The 17,647-nt window shown below is 37.4% G+C and overlaps 1 protein-coding gene across 6 annotated transcripts in view; it reads left to right on the top strand.

Annotated features, from left to right (window-relative positions):
• Positions 1-17,647, top strand: part of LOC138761777 (nmrA-like family domain-containing protein 1) — a 238,039-nt gene that overhangs the window by 131,251 nt on the left and 89,141 nt on the right. For all 6 annotated transcript variants that reach the window (XM_069934491.1, XM_069934493.1, XM_069934490.1 and 3 more), the window contains exon 2: positions 1,783-2,021. In XM_069934491.1, coding sequence (XP_069790592.1) covers positions 1,833-2,021 — 189 coding nt within the window. In that variant the 5' untranslated portion in view covers positions 1,783-1,832. The remainder of the gene's footprint in view (positions 1-1,782; positions 2,022-17,647) is intronic.

The raw sequence follows: 17,647 nt of genomic DNA, 5'->3' as shown, positions 1-17,647 counted from the left end.
AAGGGGGGGGGGGAGAAGAAAAGTTGGATCAAGTGATCCTTTTTCTGGGATATCACATCTTTACATACATACATCTTTACATACTACATTACTTGTTGCCATATTTATTTTTTAACTTGGAGGAAATTTTCTCTATGGGTATACAACTACGCCTCTCCCCGGCCCATTGAGCAATAAGTTGGAGGGAGTCCTACTCCAAGTGAATGCTGTACACTTCTTGGCCACAGCCAGAGCTACCTTAACAAAACAGATTTGAAGTTTAGTCAATTTATTGCTCATATCCATAAAGATGCCCAGAAGGTACAGCTTTGGGTCATATATGAAGGTCACTCTTGTTACTTTTGTAGTGTTTCAGTGATATCATGCCAGAATGATTTTATCTTCACACACGACCAGGAAGAATGTGGGAAGGTTCCAATTTCAATGCCACACCTCAAGCACATTTCAAATACTTCAGATTTTGATTTATGTTATTTTTGTGGTATAATATATACAGTAGTTGATGTAGAAAATTATATTGGACCAGTCCATATCTAGCATTAATCATTGATGTCATTCTGTCCAAACACTAGTCAGACCAGCATTCCTCTGGTATTGTAACATCTAGATCTGACTACCACCTCTCCTTCAACCTTTGTAGGCTTAAAACTTTTCACCTTAGAGAGCAGAATACACCCTAATTATGAATTTAGGTGTATTTCCTAGTTGAAATATCCCCTCCACTACATTACTTGAGGGCGGGGCCATTATGGGACCCCATCTCTATTGCAAGAAGCACCTCAACTGAAGAAAGCAGTGGAATGTTCCATTTGACAGATTATATTTCTGTTTTAGTTGTTCAAAGGAAATAAATAGTCCTTCTTCATAGCAATCTTCAATATGTTTAATTCCTTTCTCATGCCAAATATTTAAAATTCTTTTGCCCAAGTCCTGGCACAATGGTGCTTTTGGTGATATCCCCATTTTTTTCCAATACTCCCATTAATTTCATGCTATATTTTAATCATATGTATTAGAATAGGGGTTATCTGTGTTTTTTTATTATTAATTTGACATTCCATTTATAAATGAAATCCTTTGCTGCACACTCTCTCGTGTACGTAGTCCCATTTGGATCCATGAGGGAGAGTTCTCTTCTTCGGAAAAGGATGAGAGGAACCTCTCCTGGGCTGCAAATTACCAGGAGCAGGGAAAAGAAAGGTGGTCACAAATGGTCTATTGTTACTGATCAGAAGTGATGTAGAAACCTGGCCCATTATGCAACCTTCCTTGGTTCAAGCATTACATCCAATGAAGCTCATTCGTGAATTCCAGAGATCTGCCATTGCAGGCTTGAAAATAATCTAGGGGAAGACTGACATACAGATTTCATATCAGTGAAAAATTGCAAATCAGACTCCAAATGCATAATGTAAGGCCAAATAAATAATGAAAAATATTAAAAGATATTGGTCTTCTAAAAAAAAATTGACCCAACTGAAAAAAATTTATTTAATTAGTTACTTTATATGCATATATTAAAAGCCTTGTACCTAATATTTTCTATTACAGCCAATACATTGGAGCTCAAAGTCATTTGATTCCTTATCTTATGGATTTTCTTATTTACAATATCTCTTCCTCCTACTTAAACACGTCAGATTTCCATTCAGACCAATTTTTGGCCTAGAAGAGATAGAAAATGTTGAAAATAATTCCTAAAGTCAATATTTTGTGCATGATGAATAAATATGTAAAAATTCTGGGCCAGTTAAATATATGTAAATATTTATTCTTGCACAGGATATCAAGGTGGGTCGGTGGCGACAGCTCTATTAAAAGATGGCACATTCATGGTGAGAGCTATTACTAGAAACCCAAATAAGAAAGAAATTAAAGAATTGAAACTCCTTGGAGCTGAGATAGTGAAAGCTGATCTGGACAATGAAAAGACTCTATTTGATGCAATGAAAGATGTGTATGGTGTCTTCTTAGTCACAGACTACTGGGAGCAAATGGACAAAGACAAAGAAACTGAGCAGGTGAGAGGAAAATATTTCTGAGTGGAGTCCTTAAGCCTCATTCTGTTTACATTAGAACTGGCTCTCCTCAATATACTTTAAAAAATCCGATGCAATTACAAAAATAATATACCTTGAAACCCTGCTGAAATTTTATCTGTTGATGTTATCTAAGAAGCTGGGGTGAAAGTTATAGAATTGCTCTCGGTGCACTACATTTGGAGAGGCAGAGTCTTTTTGCTGCCCTTGGCAAAAATTGCTGCGTTTACTGGGACATGTTGATGGGAATTGCTATACATACAAGTTGGAACGAAGGCTCAGTAGATTGGTTTGAGATTGGTCTGCACTTTTATTGTTAGCCTTCCTACCCCCCACCACTGACGAGGCTGAAAATGGAATGTAGCCTCACACATGTACACGACCATTTGATGATGCATTGGTGTATAACCAGGTCACTGTCAGAGTGCTACTGGTACCATTTAACCCAGTACTACCTGTCGCATGGTCAGGTGGTCGGCAACTAAACAGGCTTCACCACCAGGCTTGCCTGGTGCGAAGGGTGGCTATTCACCCTGCTGGATGAAAAACAAGACTTGTCAAAGGTTGGGCGAACCCTCTTGTAGGGTCAACGGTCATCTAGCAAGCATATGCCGTGAAGTACAGAAAGGGCATCCCTTGCATCGAAGCTTGGTCTGACCATTCACTGCTACAGAACTTCCCCCAGCTGTAGAGAATCTTACCATGCTGCAGGATCTTGGAGGGGATGTCAAGAAGGTGAATCTGGACCCTACTAACCTAAATTCATTCACACACATGCTGTTTCTTTCTGAGGATTGGGTATCCTCATATCGAACTCCACAAACTGACTGAAAGGAACCATTATCACCCTATGGGATGGATAGGCAGAAGAAGAATAACCAGTAATGAGCTGTTGTTATCTACTGTACATGATGCTTCTTGAGTCAAAAAATGGCATAGACAAAAGGAATCAGATTTTGCTGTTCATGTTTTGTGATTTGCATAGTTTTCAACCAAGTTTTGTTAATCATATCTGGTTAGTGATTAGATATCCTGTAAATCCCATGGATTGTTTATCTTCTAAGAAGAATAAATCAAATCCATGGAAACACAGGCACAGAGTCAAGGACAATGTTGACTTTAACTCTTCAGGGCTTTTTGCACAGACATTCCGCAATAATGTCATAAAGAAGATGTGTCATTAGCTGGCTTTGGTTGTTTACACTTAGCCAAACAACGCCAGCATAATGCTGGGCCAGTGTGTCATTTTACACAGCAAGCTGGCATTCTTGGAGCAAAAGAGGTGGGACGTGTATCACAAACGCATCAGTGTCTAGAGTGACATATAACATACCATATTTGACGGCATATAAGACCTATGATTTTCAAAAAAACGGCTCAAAAATATACCCTGGATCTTGTATGCGAAGTTGAAATTAATGGGAAGAAACGCTGACAGTGATCATCGTCGGTGTGTGGCTCACTGGCTATCTGTCGACGGGGGCTAGAGGTGGGCTGTCAATGGGAGTGGGGTGGTGGGATCAGTGTGAGGGCTGGTGGTGGTCTGTTAGGAGACTCCCAGTGGCCCACTGTCAATCCCTGCACTGATCATTGTTGTGTTGATAAAATGTCAAGTTCGAGAGAGACAAGTCTGGACACAAGGGTTTGCAATCAAATGTAATTTTTATTAACACACAACAATTAATAGAAGAACATAGGAAACTGGTAGCAGGAATAAAACACATACATGCACAATTTATAAAAGAGCGAGGGAAAATACATGCACAATTTAATAAAATATTCATGCATAATTTATAAAAGAGCGTGGGAAAATTGTAAAGGGAAACAAATAGAAGAGAACGTTCAACAGTACACTATTACTAATTCAAACAGGCAATCCAGACATTCCACACTATAACCAGGGGTACTACACACCCTGCCGGACCCCTGATTTTTGGGAGGTGACTCTAGTATACACATCCTCCCGGTCACCTGATCATTGGGAGCTGCTGCAAGTATTGATCTCTAGCAGTGGTTTTCAAACTTTTTCTTTCCACTCACATACCACCTTAAGTAATTCATATGCCATAGGTGCTCTGTGGTTAGTAAGGGATTACTTAAGGTGGTATGTGAGTGGAAAAAATTGTTGAGAACCACTGCTCTAGACCCAATTGTTACTGAAATAGTTTGCTTGAGAAAAATTGTCATTGGCCCATTTTCTTTGGAGTTATGAAACTGTGCACATAACGAGTCAATTAGGTACAATTAAAACAGGAGTTTTCAAACTTTTTCTTTCCACTCACATACCACCTTACTAATCACAGAGCACCTATGACATAGGGATTACTTAAGGTGGCATGTGAGTGGAGAGCAATGTTTGAAAACAACTGATCTATAGCAATTTGATCTATAGCAATACTATGGTTCAGCTTCAGTGCAGTGAGCACCTTACCCATGATCCTTCTAAGCAATGTCCATAGTAGCAACCTGGCATGGAGCGATTTCAGGGGCTATCGCCACGAGGTTGGGGGGGGGTGTTGTTATATGCCCATGGTCTTGTATGCCGTCAACACTGGTACACATATACATCCTTTCCCGTCCTTGTCCTGGCTTGCCAGATCGGCCTTTATACACTGGCATTGATTCAGAGCTGTGACTACCTCTGCAGCCTGCTTAAAGGTGGGACTGCAATGACCCCCCCCCCCCCCCCCCCATTCCAGGTTTGTACCTTTTGCGCAGAAGGCGTGGTGCAATATTTCCTCATTGAAGTGGCTATGTAAAAGGGGCTTTCAAATATAATCGTTGGTTTGTGTTAACCCAAATTAAATCTGAACTGGATGCAGGCTGGGAGATTGCTTCGCTGAGCACTTCATCTCTGTCAACCTCAACAACATGGATCTTCCAGTGGTCACCCATTTAAATTCCATGCCCCATTCCCTTGCTGACATGTATGTCCATGGTCTCATGCACTGCCAGGCAGCGAACACCTGCAAATTGGAGGAACAACACCTCATATTTTGTATGGGCACCCTCATAGACTCATCTGGTTTCCATGCAAACTCCATCCCATCCCTCCCCATGTTTCCTTTTCTGTCTCGCTTTGTCTCTGCCTCTCTCTCTCCTCCCCTTTCCCCTCTTCTGTCCTCTTATCTTATCCAATTAACACTTTTTGTCTGATGCTCTGTACTTTTTTCCCTCCCATTCTTACCCATTTTTTCCTCAGCTTTAACACAGACAACTGTTTTGTTTTTTGCTATTACATTGATGAAATGCTTAGGCCTGAAATGTCAGTAATATATCTTTACCTCCTATGGACCCCATGAGATCAGCTGAGTTCCTCCAGCATCTCTGTGTTTTGACTACAATCACGGCATCTGCAGACTTTTGTGTTTAAATCCAAAATATCTCTCAAGTCAGTTTTCTTAGCATGTACCAAAGTACAGCTGGAACTCATGCAGAACTTTCATTTATGATTTATGAAATTGCCATTTGAAATGTCAGCCTTAGAGCTGTGTGATATTTTGTTAATCATTTTTTCTGGCAGGAATAGAAGTTATTATTTACTTTCTCTCTGGTGGTAGCACAGAGTAAGGTGACATTGATTCAGAAGAGAATAGTTTCATAAACGTTGTAAGTGATTGGAATCTGATTGGATGATAATGTTTGAGAGTTAATTATTGACATTTTGCTGACTATGTGTGCCTGGAGATTCCACAACATTTTTACATTCCAAAATTATACCCACACTTCTCATTTATTCCTTGTTAGCATTTTTCATTCTTGCAAATCCTTCCATGTTATATGGTGTCATGCCTCTTCTATGCCAACCATCAAGCACCCATTTGTATTTATCCCATTTACCAGGATATGGTCTGTAATCTTTGAATTATCCAGTGACCTTTTAAATGTGTGCATTGACTAATGAATGCCAGCATTCCCCATCTTGTATCAGTCTTGCCACCTTCAGTGAACTGTGGTTTGCACAAATTCTCCCTGTTTTTCCATTCTTCTACAGGCCCCACCATTCATGCCATATGACCTATGTCTATTAGATCTCCAGAAATACATCACTTCACACATCGGGATTAAATTCCATCTCCCATTGCTCTGCTCAACTGACCAGCTGATAAATGTCACCAATTTTCATATCTCCTACATCCAAACAAGGGTCTCACAACCGATCTATGTGGTACATCACTGGATGCAGGTTTCCAATCAGAAAATTAACCTTCCACACTCTGTCTCACATACAAAATAAAATTTAGATCCAATTTGCCACTTTGCTTTGGATTCCATGGCCTTCCCTTCCCTTCCCTTCATGTAGAATCTTGTCAAAGACTTTACTGAAGTTCATGTTGACTACATCAGCTGCAATACTGTCACTCATGTTTTGATGCTTTCTTAAAGATTAATCATGTTAGTCAGCACAAAAATGTGCTGGCTTTCCCTGATAAATCCCATGCCTTTCCAAATGTAGATTAATCCTTTCCCTTGGTTTTCTTTCTCAGTAACTTTCCTACTACTGACACTAGATTCGCCAGCCTGTAACTATTTGGCTTATACTTGCTGTTTTCAGTCATCTGTCACCTCATTGTGTCCAGCAAGCATTTAAAAATATTCTCCTCCCTTGCCTCCCTTAGCAGCCTGGAATACATCTTATTGGGCCCAGAGATCTATCCACCTCTTATTCATGTTAAAATTTAATTTAGACATACACCACAATAATAGGCCATTTTGGCCCACGAATCCAGCCGCCAAATTCACACCTAATTAGCCTACACGCCCGGTACATTTTGATCATTGGGAGAAAACTGAAGCCCCTGGGGAAAAACCACACAGATATAGGGAGAACATACAAACTCCTTACAGACAGCGTGGGATTCAAACCCAGGTCCCAATTGCTGGCACTAAAAAGGTGCTACGTTAACCGTGCTGCCTCTACGCCAACTATGCCGCCCTACGCCAACCGTGCTGCCCTATGCCAACTGTGCAGTCTAGGAAATACTTCTTTTTAATGATAACATCCACTGGAATATCTCTGAATCCCTCCCTGAAATCTGTAACTACAAAGTCTTTCTCCTTGGTGAATACAAATAAGGAATGCTCATTTAGGATTTCTACCCACATTTGGCTCCACACACACAGATTATCCCTTTGATTCCAAATGGGCCCTCTTCTTTCCTTGATTATCCGGGTCCACTTAATGTAATTATGAATGCCTTATGATTTTCCTTAATTTTCTGTGCAATGATGTTTTGAGATCCATCTTTATCTTATTTATTTTTTATGTACTACTCTACACACTGTATACTCCTGAAGGGCGTCAACAATTTTAATTTCTCTATACTTGCTGTTTTTCCTTTTCTAAATCAAATCCTTGATATCTCTTGACATCCAGAGTTCCTTGGACTTGCCTTCCTTAGAATATTGACCTTAACTCTCACTATTTCATTTTTATAAGACTCCCACTTGTTGTTTGTAGATTTATTAACAGGTCTAGCCTTCTGGACTACTTTTATAACTATCTTAAAAGTAATGGAGCTGTGTCACACAAAATGCTCAAGCACATCCACTTCAAGGCCTGGCCTTATTCCCTAAAATTAGATGCAGAACTGTCCCTTTTCTGATAAGTATCCTCTTTTCAAGTAGAGCTATCTCTGTACTGACTCAAAAAGTTCTACAGGAAACAGTTTGAAAAGCTCTATCTTGGGCTCATTTGAAGACCCTTTCAGGACATCCTCCTTCATTATTGCACTGATGCTTAATCAATATGGCAATGCTCTTGTACTTTCTCACAGATTCTACCTCTTTTAATAGTAACTGGAATCAGATCTGCCTGCTGCAGATTATTCTTATTCCTTAAACCTTATTCCTCCAGTAATAGAAGGAATAGTACAACTATAAGACCGTTAAGATAAAAGACACCACCAATAGTGACACTGTTCAGACATCCTTCACAATCTAATACCAATGATTCTAAAATTCCATATTTTTCCTTGCTGATCTCAGGAGGATAAATTTCACAGCAACTCATTGCAGAGAGCATAAAGGTGCAGCAGTTCATTCCTGACTTCTAGTGCCATCTCTGTGGAGTCTGTACCCTGTGACTCGATGAATTTTACTTTGGTTGTTTCAATTTCCTCCCAGATCCCAAATATGTGGGTAAAGTGTCGGTGAATTAAATTGGAATTATAATTTACTCTTCAATAAGAGGTGTCAGGAGAATCAGGAAGATGAGCTTGTGAGTGGGGATAGGTTACAGGAAAATTAGTGAGGGTATTGGGTCTTATTGGAGTGCTCTATTGGCCGACTGGCCTCGAGCTTCAAGCTGTTTTGTATGGGAGATGATAGGTATGAGCAGATTGTAAAATTCTTTTAGTAACTGTGCTTATTTCAGTAGGCAAAAGGACATGCCTGAGAACTACTGGCCAGTGAGCCTAACATCAGTAAAGGATAACATATTGGAGGGTAATCTGAGATAGCGGATATACATCGATTTGGAAAAAAAGGGCTAATTAAGGATAGTCAACATGCTTTGTGCATGGGAAATCAGGCCTTAAAAATTTGATTGAGTGTTTTGTAAAGGTGACCAAGATGATTGAAGAGGGCAAGGTGAAGGACTATATCTACATGAACCTTGACAAGGTCTCACAAGATCAGCTGGCTCAGAATGTTAGAACACATGGGATTTAGGGTGAGCTAGCCAATTGGATACACAATGGCAGGAATCTGAGGGGGGGATAGTGGAGGGTTGTTTCTCATACTGCTGGGTTCATTGTTGTTTATCATTTATATGAACAATTTGGATGAGAATATAGTTGGTAAGTTTGCAGATATCGCATAAATTTGTGTAAAGTGAAGCTGGTTATCTCAATTACAGCATGATATTGATTTGGTGAGCTGGAATGTAGCATATGGAATGCAAGTTTCCTCAGTCAAGGGCAGAACTTCTACAGTGTATGGTAGGGCCCTGAAGAGTGTTTTAGAACAGAGAGACCTATGCATTGTTCCCTGAACATAATGACACAGGTAGACAGGGTGGTGAAGAAAGAATTTGGCATGCATGCCTGCATTGGTCAAGGCACTGAATACAGGAGTTGGTGTATCATGTTACAGCTGTACAAGATATAGGTAAGGCCTCATTTGGAATATCTTGTGCAGTTCCAATCACCTTTCTACAGGAAGGATGTTATTCAAAGCGTTCAAAAAAGATTTGTGGATCTGCGCTGAGCTTGAGTTATAAGGAGTGGCTGGAGAGGCTAAAAGTTTCTTTCCCTGGTGTATAGGAGGCTCCACATGATTTTGTATACTGATCCAGCATAGCAGTCTTAAACTGGAGAGCATGGGTTTAAGAAGAGAGAACAATTTAAAGGAAGGCTACGTGGTGACTCTTTCACACAGAGGATGATGGGTAATGAGGAAGTGGTAGAGATGGGTACAATTACAATATTTAAAAGACTTTTGGACAGCTACGTTGATAGGAAGGTTAGAGGTATATGGGCCAAAAACTGGGATATGGGCCAAAAATTGGGATAGCTCAGAGGGAAACTTGGTTGTCGTGGGCAAGTTAGGCTGTAGTGCTGTATAGGACTATGACTGTAAGATACAATGTGGCCCTGATATCAACAGGCTGGGTTGTCGAATGTAAAATCTGTTATCTGATAATTCTATAGATGCCAAATAAAATGATTTTACACTTATTTTTTTCTTTTCTTTTAAAAATATTTTCATTAATGTTTTACAATATAAACAATTGAACAGTACAATTATATAATATGATGCAAGATTTGTAAAAAAGAATTTTTTAAAAACATTGTCATAAAGACATCCAGTGCTCAGAGCACAATCATAACAATAAGATAAGAATTAACAAAAAAAAACCCAAAAAGAAAAATTTCAAAACCCTTTTCTCTAAGCAAGGTTGAAAGTTGTCATGTATGAATCAAGTGACACCAACTTGGAGAGGGACCACACAGCATCAAAACTTCAGAACAACCTTAAATCTTAAGATTATGATAATAATCCATTAATGGGCCCCATTTTTTTGGAACTTAACATTTGAATCCTTGATAGCATATCTAATTTTGTTTTCTAGAATTAAACAAGCCATAATATCTCTTAGCCTTTGTGCATGTGTGGGTGGAGTATTATCTTTCCAGTTAATCAAAATTGCACATCTTGCTAACAATGATGTAAAATATAAAATTTGGCTTTGGATTGAGGTAATCCAAAAAGACCAATTAATGGGTTAAGTTCTAATTTTAACTTCAGAATTACCAGTAGCATTTGAAAAACATATTTCCAAATTTCTTCTCAGCCAGGGCAAATCCAGAACATAAGAACTAAAAAAGCTTCACCTATTTTACATTTGTCACAGAGAGGATTTGTGTCTGAATAGAAATGAGACAATTTAATGCTCTATGTTCCATTTTAAATTGCAATAAAAAATGTCATGCACAAAAGGAAGTAGTGTTAATCATATTAAAAATGGAGTCCAAAACCTCATTGGACAATGAAATATTCAAATCCTGCCCCCAGGCATTCTTGATTTTAACTTTGGGAGCTAGATCAGCCAAATGATCATAAATAAGAGATATAAAGCCTTTATGGGAAGATTGTAGATCAAAAAAGATGTCAAGAACAGTCACCTCAGGGATTCTAGGAAAATCAGGGATCTGAGATTGAATAAAGTGTCTAATTTGTAAATATCTTTAAAAAAATGAGTTTTTGGCAAATTAAATTCTACCACCAATTGTTCAAAAGATGCCATTCTTTTGGCAATAAAAGGGTCTTTAAAACATTTAATACCCATTCTGTGTCAGTCATTGAAAGCAGTGTCTTGTAAAGAAAGTATTAAAAGGTGATTGGATATAATAGGGCTGGCAAAAGAAAAACTGAAATCCAAAAAACCTTCTAAATTGTGCCCATATTTTAATTATCAGGCTGTCAGTTAGTTTATATGAAGAAGAAAATAAAGAAGTCCCTAGAATTGCCATCAAGAAAGTATTCTTTACAAAATTGATCGACTTCTACACAAGTGGGATGGTCAACACAAATATCAAATTGTACCAAAAGGATCAAGTTGCGTATATTAACCACCCAGTAATAAAATCTAAAATTAGAAAATGCCAAATCTCTGTTCTTTTTAGCTTTTTGAAGATGAACTTTATTTAAGCAGGGATGCTTCCTTTCCTTATATAAGATATAAGTAAATCAAGTGAATCAAAAAAAGATTTAAGAGTGTAAATTGATATAGATTAGAAAAGATACAAAAATTTAGGTAAAATGTTAATTTTAATAGAATTTATGTGGTCAGTCATGGAAATAGATAAAGGTGACCATCTCAATAGAAATAATTTAACGTGATTAAATAAAATAGAAAAATTTTCCTTAAAAAGATGTTTTCAACTCCTAGTAATTGTAATACCAAGATAGGTAAATTGATCCTCCACAGTCTTAAAAAGAAAATTAAAATACCTTGGTAAAGGACCATTTAGAGGTAAAAGTTCATTCTTGTGTAGGTTCAAATTATGTCCTGAAAATTGGCTAAATTGAGTAAAGAAACATCTGGATTAGATACAAAGAGCAAAAGATCATCTGTATATAAGGAAACCTAATGTTCAATGCCCTTCCTGTAAATCCCTGTAAAATTTCTACATTCCCGAAGGGCAATTGCTGATGGTTCTAATAACAAATCAAAAAATAATGCACTTAAAAGACAGCCTTGATGAGTACCCCCTTGAAGTTTAAAAGTTTTGATTCTTATATATTAGAAAGAATTGAAGCATTAGGACATAAATATAATACTTTAGTCCATTTAATAAAACATGGTCCAAATTAATTTTTTCCAGGGTCACAAATAAATAGCCCCACTCCACCCAATCAAAAGCTTTCTTTGCATTTAAAGCAAGAACACATTCAGAGACAGGATCAGGGAATAAATATAAAATATTTAATAAGCAGTGTATATTAAAATGAGAATAATTATTTTAATGAAGCCAGTTTGATCTTCGGAAATGACTGATGGTAAAATATTCTCCAATCTGTGGGCCAGTATTTTAGCCAAAATCTTCATATTAACATTAACATTGAGTAAAGAAATAGGCCTATAAAAAGCACATTCAAGTGGATCCTTCCCCTTTTTTCGGAATAAGAGAAATACAAGCTTCATTAAAGGATGATGGAAGATTCCCTTGTTTAAATGAGTCATTAAGCACAAAGCTTAGTTGGGGCATGAGCAACTTAAAAACAAATTTAAAATTCAACAAAGGTACTGTTACGAGTCCAGAGGACCCCAAAACCCAGCAGCAATAGATATTTTCCAAGACAAATGGTTATTTAAACAAAAGTTGCTTTTAATTATCTTTAAACATGAAAATAGAATTAAATGTTAACATATCTCTATTGACTTACTTAACCCCTTTCTAATTCTAAGCGCACGTGTATATAATGTGTGTGTAAGTTCAAAAAAGTTATTTGGTTCACAGTCCAATCTCACTTCTCATTCTTCCAAGTTAACTGGTTGCAGGCAATTCTTATACTGTGCACAGAATTTAACATTTATAAAGTTCACCAGGCTTTGGTGCTTGAAAGGTAAATGATTACCGCTCAGGAAATTTCTTGTCGGTTTTCAGAGAGAGATTTGTTGTTCCTTTTTAATCAGCCACTTCATTATCTTGCTGATGAAACTTGCCCCTTCAGGGTTCTGCAGATGATAACATCTTTCTTTTAGGTCATCACAGAGTTCCTTTTTGTTTCACTTATTCCAGGTGAAACACTAGACAGCCAGTCCTCTCCTCTTACATGAACAACAAAGGCTTTGATCAGGCCATTTTACAACTGAGCTTTCCATAAGTTTGCCAGCTTGTCCTGTTCTAGTCCCAGCTGCTGGCTGCCACACTGTACAAGTGATCTCTCTCTCTCTCTCTCTCTCTCTCTCTCTCTCTCTATCTCTCTCTCTCTCTGAGAGCAAAACTGTTTGACTCTCTCTGCCCGTAAAATCACATGACCCTCTCAGAACAACAATTTCTCCTCCAGACATAGTGGCTCCGACATGCTCCCTCATCTGTTGCCTCTTGTAAACAACAATCCATGAGTGAAGTCTCGAGCACTCTTCAAAACTCTTGCAAAGGCTCTGGAGCCGATATATCTACCATGGGGCAGAGCTCTAGTATTTTAAATAAGATCCATTTCAAAGTGTTTGCACGTGACCCATTCTAACAAATCTTTCCCAATTTATCTCCCAAAAACATATCTAGAGATATATATACATACATATATATATATATATATATATATATGTACATATATGTATATATATATATATATATATATATATGTATATATATACACTCTGTCACGGTGCTCATCAGGACATGGAGATTTACCTGATTGTAAGGAAGAAATCGCAAAAGGTATTTCCTCTTGGGAAATAGCACCTACTCCAGACTTATACATTTATTCTGAGAAAGTGAAGGAAAATTTAAGCAATCTAAAAGGTCCATCATTAAGCTATTATCATTATTAGATTCAGAAGTATACAGTCTAGAGTAAAATTCTCTAAGGAATCATTAATTATAGAATGATCTGTAGAGTCCATAACATCAACCAGCCAAAATCTTAGTAATTTGTCTCTTAGCACCCATTTCTTTCTATTGATTGGCCAAAAGCTTACCAGATTTTTCACCATGAATATAAAATTGACTTTTACTCCTTAAAAGTTGCTGTTCAATGGGATAAATAGAAAGAAGATTAAATTTAGTCTTAAGTTCACTCTTTTTATATAATTCGGGGTTTTTAACTTGTGCATATTGTAAATCAATTTGTTTAATCTGATAGATTGAATCTAATACTTCCTTATTCTTTCCTTTCTTTGGCTTGGCTTCGCGGACAAAGATTAATGGAGGGGTATGTCCACGTCTGCTGCAGGCTCGTTGGTGACTGAAAAGTCCGATGCGGGACAGGCAGGCACGGTTGCAGTGGTTGCAAGGGAAAATTGGTGGGTTGGGTGTTGGGTTTTTCCTCCTTTGTCTTTTGTCAGTGAGGTGGGCTCTGTGGTCTTCTTCAAAGGAGGTTGCTGCCCGCCAAACTGTGAGGCACCAAGATGCATGGTTGGAGGCGATATCAGCCCACTGGCGGTGGTCAATGTGGCATGCACCAAGAGATTTCTTTAAGCAGTTCTTGTACCTCTTCTTTGGTGCACCTCTGTCTCGGTGGCCAGTGGAGAGCTCGCCATAGAACACGATCTTGGGAAGGCGATGGTCCTCCATTCTGGAGATGTGACCCACCCAGCGCAGTTGGGTCTTCAGCAGCATGGATTCGATGCTTGCGGACTCTGCCAGCTCGAGTACTTCGATGTTGGTGATGAAGTCATTCCAATGAATGTTGAGGATGGAGCAGAGACAGCGCTGATGGAAGTGTTCTAGGAGCCGTAGGTGATGCCGGTAGATAACTCATGATTCGGAGCCGAACAGGAGCGTGGGTATGACAACGGCTTTGTACAAGCTGATCTTTGTGTGTATCTTCAGGTGGTTGTTTTTCTAGACTCTTTTGTGTAGTCTTCGAAAGGTGCTATTTGCCTTGGCGAGTCTGTTGTCATCTTTTTGTCGATCCTTGGCCAAAAGCTTACCGGATTTTTCACCAGGAATATAAAATTGAATTTTACTCCTTAGAAGTTGCTGTTCAATGGGATAAATAGAAAGAAGATCAAATTTAGTCTTAAGATCACTCTTACATAATTCGGGGTTTTTAACTTGTGCATATTGTAAATCAATTTGTTTAATCTGATAGATTAAATCTAATATTTCCTTATTAGTCTTTTTTATATTAGCTGTATAAAATATAATTTGTCCTCTAAGATATGCTTTTATAGTGTCCTAGACAATCAAGTTAGAAACTGTGAAGAAGAATTTGTATTAAAGAAAAATTAAATTTGGTCTTCCATAAATTTCAAAAAAATGGTTATCAGAATGTAAGGTAGAATTAAAATGCCAGTGCCTCTTTATAGAAGGAGAATCAGGAAAATTTACTCAAAGTGGTAGGTTTAGCGGATGAATGATCCAGAACATTTGAAATCTCCCCCAACACCAATGAGTAAAGATTTAAATCTGGTAGAGTTGAAAAAAATCTTACAAAACATTCTTGATCATCAGTGTTAGGAGCGTATACATTAGCAAAAATTACAATTTTATTAAATATAGTTTAACTGTAAGAATAATATAATGACTATATTTATCTGTTAAAATGTCGTGATGTACAAAAGGGATGTTTTGGGTAATGAAAATAGAACCTCCCTGACCTTAACATCAGAAGATGAATAAAAAATTTCCTTTCCATTTTGAAAAAAGTCTGGCATTATCACAATTTCTAATATGAGTTTGTTGAAGATTCTGCCTTTAGATGCCTTACATGAGCAAACTCTCTTCTGCATTTAATTGGATTATTTAACCCTTTAATGTTCCGAGGGATAAATCTGGTTAGATAAATCATGATTCTTAATTAATGTTATAAAAACAATCTGGCACAGTTTGTCACCATTCTCCAAGCAATCACTTTGAATCCATGCATTATCACAGCTTGTAGAAACCATGAAGCCAAAACAACCTTACAAACTCTGCTCTTTATTCCAAAACACCCACCCCCAACCTCCCAGCACTGAACATTGCTAAATAACACATCAGCCAGCTCAAAAAAATACATTTTAAATTTTATGTTTCTGGTGAAGAATCTTAGTCTCCTTATTGTAAAAATAGTAATTAATAATTTTTCCCAGACAATGAAAAATAATATAAAAGAATATAACCAAAGTGAAAATTAAAAAAGTTTGTAGCAAAGAAACACAATGCACACTATCAGCAGGAAAAAAACAAATCTAAGTGACTTGTTAAATTCATCAAAACATCTAGACAGCGAGCAGTCAAAAATGATACCATATCATTAATAGTGAAAGAAAAACCCCAAAGAATATAAAGATCCCCTTATTACTTTTCAATTCAATAAAACAAACATGTAAAACTTATATTTTCTTTTTGAATATTTTATTTATTATATCACGATGCATAAATTGAAACATGCAATTAATGAATAAAACTTAAAAGCAATTTAAAAAATACATATGATATTTTCAATATCATGATATTTCTCTTACAACCCCCACCCCTCCCTAACCTGCCCACCCAACCCCACTTCCCACTAACCTACCCCAAAGAAAAAGAAAGAAAGAAAGAGAAAGAAGAGGAGATCAAGAATAAAACAAAATTCATTATCATGGATTGGAGTAACACCACTACTGTGCACCCAGGGGATTCAAAAACTCAAACCCATATAATCCAAATAAGGGCTCCAAGTTTTATGATAAAAAATAATTATCATGCAAATTATATGTTATCTTCTTTTTTTTTAATTTTTTTATTTTTCACACCATAAATCACATTAGCCATGATATACACTATTTCTTTTTCACACATATACAGTGACTTTTTCTCCCCCCCCCTCCTCCCAAGCCACCCCCCCCACCCCCCCCTCTCATCCATTTTAGGTATACAATCTAGGTTGCATTAAGCCAGTCAGACAATGTTGTCATTCAACAAAAATACGCCAGAAATTCTACTGAGTCCATTCTTTTCTTTCCTTCTCCTTCCATCAACTTAGGTAATGTTTGTCCCCGGTAGGTTTTCGCTATTGTATTTAATGTAAGGCTCCTATACTTGTTCGAATATTTCAATATTATTTCTTAACCTATATGTTATTTTTTCTAATGGAATACATTTATTCATTTAAATTTAGTAGTTCCTTTTAATTTGGTTATGTATTCCATTAATATTTAAAGTCATATAGTTTAGCGCAGCCCTTTTATATTTTGTTTATCTTCTCTTTCCGTTTTTCCATCATTACCTTTCCTCCTTTTCCATTTCTGTTTTCTTATTTTCAACTCTTTATAAGACAACATTCCTACAACATCCAACATTTTCCTTATTCTCCTATTTCTATCTTATTTATCCCCAATCTCCCCTTCCCCTCTGAGTTGTCCTTTATCCCTTGTCGGACAACCACATCTCCCCTCTCCATTTGGATTTGCGAATCCACTCGCAAGCGTCAACTGATTTTGCAGTGACCGCTATTTCCCCCCACCCCGCCCCCCCCAGAAAAGATTTCACTTTTCATATGTCACAAAGGTCACTCATTTAATTCCCTCCTTATTCTCTCTATTCCATTACCTTCCCTTATTAATTCTTGTCTATACTATCTATATTTTCCTCTAAGTACAGATACATTCACGTATGCACATTGTCTCTATTCACTCTTATACCTCTTTAGCAGCATACATATCAATCGTGATCATTTTTACTCTCATTACCCGTCTTCATCCCTCAGTCTATTTTTGTCTTTACCCACATACATATCAATCGTGATCATTTTAACTCTCATTACCCGTCTTCCTCCCTCAGTCTATTTTTGTAATTGTTCTGCAAATTTTCGTGCTTCTTCTGGATCCGAGAATAGTCTGTTTTGTTGTCCTGGAATAAATATTTTCAATACCGCTGGATGCTTTAGTATAAATTTATACCCTTTCTTCCATAAAATCGCCTTTGCTGTATTGAACTCTTTTCTCTTCTTTAGGAGTTCAAAAC

The sequence above is a fragment of the Narcine bancroftii genome, chromosome 4 (genome assembly GCF_036971445.1).
Source record: "Narcine bancroftii isolate sNarBan1 chromosome 4, sNarBan1.hap1, whole genome shotgun sequence".
Classification (NCBI taxonomy): domain Eukaryota; kingdom Metazoa; phylum Chordata; class Chondrichthyes; order Torpediniformes; family Narcinidae; genus Narcine; species Narcine bancroftii.
The sequence above is the reverse complement of the archived record's forward strand: the minus strand, read 5'-3'. Positions and strand labels throughout refer to the sequence as shown.